We start from the raw sequence: 9,825 nt of genomic DNA on the forward strand, positions 1-9,825 counted from the left end.
TTCAGTTTGAGATTCATTTAGTGTTATGTTTAAATAAATAAAACAAAATAAATCAAAGTATTTTGGCTCCAACAATGTGTGTTGTAATAAAATATCGATATTTGCCGTCAGTTTAACGATTATTTATTGCGACAGAGAGCGCAACAATATATTGCAATATCGATTTTTTCCCCCACCACCAATATATATATATATATATATATATATATATATATATATATATATATATATATATATTTTTTTTTTTTTTTCCAGTGATGAGTCTTTTATATATATATATATATATATATATATATATATATATATATATATATATATATATATATATATATATATATATATATATATATATATATATATATATATATATATATATATATATATATATGTTTATTATTGTTTCTCCATATTATTAAAATAGCTGAGTTTTACACAATCTCTCAATCACAAGAGGACTGCTTTGCAGAGATCTTTCTCATGCTCCCTTTCTGCAGGTCAAGAGAGGTGAGTTTGGCAATTTGGTGTAGCCTTCCAATCAATCACAACCAGTACTGGAGTTGAGGGGGGATGAGGGGGGGTGGCATCCCCCCTGAAATAAAAACGGTCAAAATCATCCCCCCATGTAAAACTGCCATCCCCCCTTTCCATCCCTTATGTCATTTCATCAATGAATGTGGTTTTACTGCTATTTCAACATTTAGAGTCTTCACCAGAAAAATAACACCAGAAAAGTAACTTATTTGACAATTTTCACCTGTTTCAAGTAAATTTTCACTTGAAATAAGTAGAAAAATCTGCCAGTGGGACAAGATTTATCTTCTGATTAAAAGCAAAAAAATCTTATTCCCAGTGAAAATCTACTTGAAACAGGGGAAAATTGTTGTTTTTTCCAGTGATGAGTCTTTATTTAAGTGTAATGAGACTTTTTTTTTACTAAAATGAGACATTTTAACTAGAAATAAGACAAATATTCTTGTTAAGATTTTGGGTTTTTGCAGTGATCCATTTTACTTATCCTGTGAAGGACAGAGTCATATTGATAAGTTCAGAAAACTGTTTTTTTATTTTAGTGTTTTGATGTATTTGATGTAAGCCCAGTGGATATTTAAAGCTTACAGAAGGCTGCATTTAACTGCTGCTATGTCATTCCTGCAGTATTTCTGCAGGTGTTTTGGTCAGTGCTATTATTTGTAATATATTATATTATTTGTAATCAGCACAAATGATCTGTTCCCATATGATAAAATCCACCATCCCCCCTGATTTCTTTTTACAACTCGAGTACTGATGACAACAAGTTGGAAAAGTGGTTGTCGATGCCAAACTGTGTTTCCTCAATGTAAAATCGTACTTGTGAAAAGTAATCCCCCGATCCCTGGTCGCAATTGTTCGCCACAGTGCTCTGGCATCTTCAATACTGTTCTGTCTTATACTGTCGTATGAGTATGATGACCGGCCCAAGATGGCGGCCGATGACGCGTCTATGTATAAATGTCTATGGCTGTCTCCCGGAAACCAGCTGGAACCGGACTTCCCCACAGCGACACCTGCTGGCGCCACGTGGTGCTGACTTGTAGAACAGTGTCAGGGCGACTGCAGTGGCTTCAAGAATGGACAAGAAAATAGAGACGGACAGCCTCGAAATGCGTCTCCAGGCGCTGGAGGAAAGAATATACGGCGAGAAGAGGAACAAAAGCGGGAAACCCGTGAAGGTTTGTTCAGAATATCAGATATATGGGAGGCTAATACGGCTAGCGATTAGCCTAGCACCATAACAAACGCCCTTTTTGATTCAGACAGAAGCTAAAGGTGTTGGAACTGTGACAGATATTTACTACAATCTTAGTTTAAACACATTCAGACTGGAGCCTATTCTTTTCCTTTTTTACCTAAAGCTATTTAGATTGGATTTAGCATTTAAAAATGAAGCTTCCTGTGAGTTAATGATGGTTTATGCAAGTCTGTGCATCAGTAAATATTAATATGAAAATCTCATCTGTATCACAAAGATGAATAGACATCAGTATTTTGGGCTTGCGTAGGAAAACTATTGTGATTTTATTCTTTAGCTCTGTGTGAACTTTTTTATAACATGTATTGCCAAAAGGCTTGTTTCGTCAGTGCATGTGATTTTAAGAATTCTCTTTCACTTGGACAGAAACATTTGGGTGGTTTTTTGGTAGATGTTGCTTTTCCAGAGTGCTTAAAGTCTGGCACATTTCTATTTAAGCATTTTTGGGGTTTTTTTGTTGCCTATTATTAGTTGTGCTGTTGTTAATCACTGGAACAATATTCCCATTCATTTCCTCTTTTACTCTGAATTTCTTCACAAATATTTGGAAAAGTCATATATTCCATAAACATGAGTGCGTGTGTTTCTATTTTTAATGTTAGTCATGGTAATATGGTGCAAAAAGACTACTCTCACACAAAAACATTAACATTTGACTTTTCTTAACCTTTTTCTTAGTCAGTGACACCAAATCTAATCAATATATTTCTAACTGTAGAGTGCAGAGTCTTTGGCCGGGATTCAAGCAGGTCTGACCAACACGGCCAACAAAAGAGAGCGAGTAAAGATCCTGCACAAGAAGAGTAAGTCACTCAAATGTACCTATCAATACTACTTCACATTTATGTCTTTTTAGTGCTCATATTTCACATTTAATCACATTATTTCTTCTAATTTTGATGAAAAGAACTGTAGCCCTATAAGAAGATGGATAAGTAATCATGCAATGATGCTGTTATTTGCAATTATGGGATCGGCACATGGATAATTCGATAGTAACAATATATTTTAAACAAATACAATTTGAGTACGAAAGTATGAAATAATTATTAGTTTCTCTTGTTACCTTTAGACTTTGTTGAAGTTCTAATAACATTTGTTTGTGTGTGGTGTAGTTGAGGACCTGATGAAGTACCTGGACCCCCAGTTCACTGACTACATCACTGTACCAGATGCGATGAAGCTGGAGTTCATCCTTGCCGGTAAGGATCAGGAAATCTTATTAAAGTAACACAAAGAAACTTGTGCAGTTTTAGCTTTGAGGACCCCTTGACGTTGCTCTTAGACTTGTTGGGCCTGATTCTGTCGATTTAAGCTGGGGACTATTGTTCAGGACTCATGTTCACTGTATTCTAATAGGATTGTTGAAGGCTACTATCATGTGCAATGACAGGATCACTAAACCAGCAGCACACTTGGAGTGAAAGGATCTGAGACGGCCTTATAAAGCCATTCTTTGTTCCCCCATTTTTTTGCTCTCTCACTCCCTCGTCTATTGAGCTCAGCTGAACTTTGATAAGGATGGTTTGTTTCAGTAAAGCTAGTTTTAGATTATGTGATTTTCAGTCAGCTGATCATTGGTCTGTTCAGATTACAGGACTCGCTAGTTTGTGATAGTTAGCCTTGAAGTCCCTTCTCCATTCACATTACCTGACTGATCGCAGATGGAGGGCCTCACAGATTAGGATCTGATAATGACTGGGTTGCCCGACTGTTCTCTAAAGTCACTGGTAAAATGCAGTGCAATAGAGGAAGCAAACAACTGACTCCCAACCACTGACTTCCTGCAAATTTACCACTTATGTGTTGGCAAGCTCTGCAACTGGCAAAATGAGCTGCAAAGAATCTTGTTTCAATAAGCTTCAAGTAATTGAGTTCACCCAATTCCTCTGTCTAATTGAATTATATATGACCAACACATGACACGTTTTCACAAAAATGCATGTGCGAGAGGAAATTGTATAGATAGGCAATTATATTACACCTGTATGTTATGTGCGTACAACATATTTATCCTTCTTTTTTTCCTGTTTTATCTGATCAGAGGAGGACTTCTTGCTGTCTCAAGCTGCTCTGCTAGAGCAAGTCAACACCCTGCAGCCGCTGTTGGATAGCACCTACATAAGAGGTTGGTCTTGTAGGGCATAGTGTTTGAGCTATGAAGTGTTTTGCATGAGTATTGTCTTGCTTTTGGATGAATTTAGAAGAAGTTCATGCATGAATGTGTGATGTGCTGTATGATTACCACATTAGGTCCGTGTTGACAATCTGTTTTCAATGTTTACAGATGTGCCTGAACATGCAACAAAACTGCAGCGTCTGTCACAAATTCACATCAAAGAACAGGTAGCCTGTTTTATTCATCTTTCCATCTACCACTTTTAGTCTATGATTATTAGGTTTTATTTATTCAGTCTGTTTATTTCGCAGGATCAAACTGAGGCTCAGTCACAGGAAGTCAAGAAGCTCTTTGAGGAATACAACAAAATGGTACCGCACACTTCTTTATGTACAACATTAATTCTTACAATTTTAATGATAAAAAATGATGATCAGGCATGAAAAAACAGTTAGTATGTGATTACAAAACATCATGTCATACTGTGTCATTTTGAAAGATAAAAAAAAGACAGAACCAAGTTCAATCACCAGGATTGTACTCAACATTTTTTTTCTCTTAATTGATCCTAATGAATGGAACAGCTGTTCACCCACTGACACCTGCCATCTGATTTCCAGATGTTCTTGCTGTCCAAGCAGTTCACCCACTGGGATGAAACTCTAAGAAAGATGGAGGAGGCCAAAGGAATCCGACCTGTGGAATAGCGACTATCATCACAGTCGCCTAAGACGAGGAGAGAGATGAAGAAAACTCCAATGTAATGGAAACCTCTGGTCCAACATGTGTTCACTTTATGTAGTTAATTGTACTCCAGGCACAACAAGAATTATTTTGCAGAGACACAAGAATAGTGAAGTTTTGCAACTGAAACCTCGACATTTATTGTGGTTTCAATGAATGCTAGATTGTGGATTTTACATTCCATAACTCTCTACACTTGAATTACTACAGTATAAAACAAGTCATGGAAATAACTGTCTGATGCAAAAGTGACGTGGTAAGAATGCACAAAATAAAGTTTGAAATTCAATTAAAAAAAGTTCTTCAATTGGTCACATCTAATAAAATTAATTTGAGTGAACTAAATAAAATGTAACTGAAATAATTTATTTTTATTTCTATTCAATGTATTTTTATTTAATCAATGAAAGTTGAACATTTCTATTCAGAACAACCGAATAAACTAAATAAAAATGAATTTAATCGATTTGTTATTTTTAATTCCATTCAACATCTTTTTATTTAGTCAATTAAAATTGAACATTTCTATTTACATTTTTGAATTGTATCAAGATTTTTTTTTAATTTAACATGATTTAACTATTTTAATCTTAACCAAAAGAATGCTTTCCAATCCACATAATGTTCTTATTATTCATCACAAATTAAATATTTCAAATCAACTTGACTCTTAAGATTTATGAATTTGGTCCTTGTCCAATAAAGAAAGAAATGTCGTGAAAATGTAAACTTACTCGCTTCAACTTGTTCATACCTTAAAAAAAAAAAAACAATATATAGTGCCAAATTCAAATGTATTATTTGTTAACTGGCCTTACATTCAGAATACGTATCTGTTGACAACTGACAACATTCCAAAACCTTTCTGCTGTATAACCAGACAAATCTGTGACCAGTGCTTACAGTATTTCAAGATCCTTTCTGACAAAAAAGCAACTCTTGTTATGTGTTCTACTTTACACAATTATAGTTCCTTAACACCGATTCTTCTCACGTTGACAGCTTATTCCAGACTGAACTGAAGTTACTAAACTTTAGCACTTCAAAACTTTTGCTCTAATTACATCATTTTGTCTCTTGACAAGGTGACTCCTCGTTCTGGAAACAGCTTTGTCTTCAGTCCCCGCACTTTGCCACTTATCCTACTTGGATCAAGCTCCATTGGCACTTCACTACACTTCACTACACGTTTCATATCTATCCTTTGGATGCCTCCTGACACGTAATATATAAAGCTTTGGATTGTGTAGTATGTATAATTTGGCATAGAGCATGTGAAAACAGCTCTGTTTTGTTTTCATTTTTTTCCTTTTATTAAATATTTTCTCTTTGAATGGTCTAATGTAGTGTATCCTTTTATCATACAAAATGTTTAAAATACTGGCTCAAGAGGGCTTGATGGCTTTGAGCAGCACATTTCCAGGAGACAAGACGTGCTGAGGATGTCGACAAAAACGCTTGTTGCAGTCAGGATGTGGAAGGCACTTGGACTTCTTCTTCAGATACTTCCGTAAAAGTTTTTTGTCAAACTTCTCCTGGCTGATTACGAGTTTCTCACCAGTCATGTGGAGCTGTGAACAAAATAAAAGTGTGAGACTGGCAGGTAAAAACAAAACTAATAGGGTTGATTCACAGTCCCTCTGTTGCATTCAGTGTGGACGACATCGTACAAATACGCCGGCAGCTAAGGGGGTTTGTTTGAGACGGGATAAACTTAAGCTGCTCAGGATATACAGGACCTCATGTTCAAGTTACGGTCAGGAATAGTAAGCCGGTGCACAGTATCTTTCAGGGGTGAACTAATGGGTGGGATTTATTCCAGAAACAGTCCAGTCCATTCCTCAATCAGCCACAACATTTATTGGACAGAAGAAATGAACATTTATTGCTGTTACCATGTAATGTTTTGGTCTGAAACCCTGCATCCTGTAATGTGTGGATTTCTTTTTTATACCCTCCATCTAAACTGCTGCAGACTATTATACTCAATTCAATTCATATTACATCAAACGTCATCAAAGATATACATCAAGTTATAGAACTTCCTACATTTCTTGGTTTAGGAAACTACAAGCTTATCTTGCTTATTACTGACCAATGATTTGTTGTCTTACATACAGGACTGTCTCAGAAAATTAGAATATTGTGATTTTCTGTAATGCAATTACAAAAACAATTAAAGCTGCAAGCAGCGATGAACGGGCCCTCGCACTCACGGCCACATAAGCATGTCAGAAATGACACCACCCACGACTTCCTATGTCAAACCATTCAAAAGATATAGCAGAAAAAAGGGACAACCAGAATCAGAAGAAGGGGCGGGGCTAATTTTCACCAATTATGGTCAAGGACTCATTACAGAGTCCCATGACACCACCCACGACTCTTTATGTCAAACCATTCAAAAGTTATGGCAGGGAAAAGTATTCTAGGGGGCGCTGTTGAGCCGTTAGGCCACGCCCATTAATGCAAACAATGAAATATCAAATTTATCGCCAGGCCTTGCTTGTATGCACAATTTGGTGACTTTTGGAGAACTATCAAATATGGACCAATCAGATGAAGGGGGGCACGCTTTTTGGCGTCTAGCGTCGCCACGGTAACGCTTTTGAAAGAGAAAAGTAATGCGTGTTGTCGCAGGATGGAGACGCACATTTTGATGTATAACACACCTGGGTGCACGTTACGGTTCGGGCCGCATTAACTGCCGAAGGAATGGCATAAATTGCGCCAAAGTGACACGATTAATTCAAAATATGTGACTTCCTGTTCGGTTTCGGCCATGGCGCCATGAGACTTTTCTTTAAGTTGTGACATGATACAGGTGTGTAGCGATTTTCGTGCATGTACGTCAAACCGTATTGTGGGGCTTGAGGCACAAAGTTTTCCGGGGGGCGCTGTTGAGCCATTTTGCCACGCCCATTAATGCAAACCATGAAATATCAAATTTTTCGCCAGGCCTGACTTGCATGCAAAATTTGGTGACTTTTTGGGCACGTTTAGGGGGGCAAAAAGGCCCTCCTTTCGTCAGAAGAAAAAAGAAGAAAGAAAAAAAATTCCTACAGATACAATAGGGCCTTCGCACTGAAGGTGCTCGGGCCCTAAAAATGTCATACATTCTGGATTCATTACAAATCAACTGAAATATTGCAAGCCTTTTATTATTTTAATATTGCTGATCATGGCTTACAACTTAAGAAAACTCAAATATCCTATCTCAAAAAATTTGAATATTCTGGGAATCTTAATCTTAAACTGTAAGCCATAATCAGCAATATTAAAATAATAAAAGGCTTGCAATATTTCAGTTGATTTGTAATGAATCCAGAATGTATGACTTTTTTTTTTTTTTTAATTGCATTACCGAAAATAAAGAGCTTTATCACAATATTCTAATGTTCTGAGACAGTCCTGTAGATAAGAGGAGATCTGGAGTAAATAACGCTGTTTAATCAACTACATACCTGCATGGAGATCCTGACGCCGTAACGCACATAGGTAGCCAGATGTTCGCAGTTGTTGCGAACTGTTCCATAAGTGTCTCTCGTCTCGTACGTCTCGATGATGCGTTGAAGGATTTCCTCGTCGTCTCCTTTACAGTACTTTGTCCCTGTTAAGGGATCTGTGTAGTCGTCAAGGTAATTGTTCACCACGACCTTGTCTCTCGCTGTGAGTTCATAAAATTCATATACAGGTTTCCATTCTGAAACCAAATGAAAACAACTGTAAACATCTGTGTTGTGTATCTCTATATTTCAATTCATTCATTTAGCATTTTCTTCATTTTTTTTTCTGAATGCACTCACTAATTGTATGATATATGACCTCTTCTGGCTTTTTATCACACATTTCCACATCGCCCACATAAATACCAAAATGCTGGAAGCGAAATCCAAGGATAGACTGTGGTTTAAAGGAAATGATATCTCCAAATTTGAACTGTGAAGAGAATACATTGATAATGAGTAAAAAATGCATCAACATTTGGAGAAAACTGCTCAGAGAATGACGTTAGTGTAAAAATAAATCATAGCGGTTGCATCGGTACACTAATGAAGAACTCACTTCACTCATGTTGAGGCTTCACATCCACCGAGATCACTGTCACCATTTTTTCAGCAGTCTAGTTTGAGATGAACATGTCAGAAATGGAAAGCTTCACTTTTACTAATGTCAATAGATTTTCCAGGGGAATTTTCTTTTTCAAAAATCCTGCAAAACTGAAATACCTTTTTATTATTTGTTAAGAGTGAATCCAAAAGAGACAGTGAGGGAAGTTGGTCTTACCTTTATGGGTGAAACAAGATTGCTGAGACAAAGGGAAGCATCTCTTTATATACACCCATGCATAATGCTCTTCTCCTGACACATCCGTGTCTGTTCTTCACCCGACCACAAAGGGATAAGACTTATCAGAGTTGACGCTTGCAGCATCCGTGCTCGGCTCTGAACAGATTTTTCTATGACCTGTACAGTTTCTCTCTCAGACAGTTCCTTATGTTCGCAGCCAGAAATGTGCAAACTTTCATAAGATAAGCAACAATGTATTAAATTAAAGAATATGTTGTAATTTACTTGTATTGCCAGTGATGTGAATGCTTGTGACTCAATGTGAAAATGTGACCTGCTGGATATTTGAAAGGATAAGACGTGAATGTTCCCCCTCAAGTTATTTTTTTGTGTTCAAGTTAGATGACCATACGCACCAGTTTTCCTTATCTCGGAATGGGAAAATTCCATGGAAGCCAGGAAAAGAGAAAGATAATCTTAAAAAATCTGGTTTTAATAGAAATTAAATACTGCCAGTTTATAATTAAATACATCCCCGTTTACTCAGTCTTCCTCTGACAATTCCAGAGAAGTAAGTGTTGGTGTAGACTGTTTTTTTGGCTTATTTGTCTCTGTGTGGCCCTGTGATGGACTGTTGACCTGTTCATGTTAACTTGTGGATGCATCTTAGGTCTAAATATGTATTTGTGTCCACTTGGGTTTAAAGTATGTCTCCAGATCCACCTGCCTGCCCAGATATCGTTCTTTCAGGTTGCCAGACTTCACAGCAAACCAGCTGGTGATGACAAAGTCCCATGTCCACCGTCAAGGTCAAATCTATACATGTAGAACATTTAAGAAAAATAAGGTTGATCCAATGTTTCAAAATCACACTGCAAAA

The 9,825-nt window shown here is 36.8% G+C and overlaps 1 protein-coding gene across 1 annotated transcript; it reads left to right on the forward strand.

Moving 5' to 3' along the window:
• Positions 1-1,546: 1,546 nt before the first annotated feature.
• On the forward strand, positions 1,547-4,665 carry dctn3 (dynactin 3 (p22)). The gene is made up of 7 exons (XM_061718575.1): positions 1,547-1,712; positions 2,511-2,595; positions 2,908-2,994; positions 3,837-3,920; positions 4,080-4,138; positions 4,223-4,282; positions 4,532-4,665. Exons 1-7 carry the CDS (start codon positions 1,611-1,613, stop codon positions 4,616-4,618), a joined length of 564 nt encoding a protein of 187 aa, XP_061574559.1. The 5' UTR covers positions 1,547-1,610; the 3' UTR covers positions 4,619-4,665.
• Positions 4,666-9,825: the final 5,160 nt, after the last annotated feature.

The sequence above is a fragment of the Cololabis saira genome, chromosome 3 (genome assembly GCF_033807715.1).
Source record: "Cololabis saira isolate AMF1-May2022 chromosome 3, fColSai1.1, whole genome shotgun sequence".
Taxonomy (NCBI): Eukaryota; Metazoa; Chordata; class Actinopteri; order Beloniformes; family Belonidae; genus Cololabis; species Cololabis saira.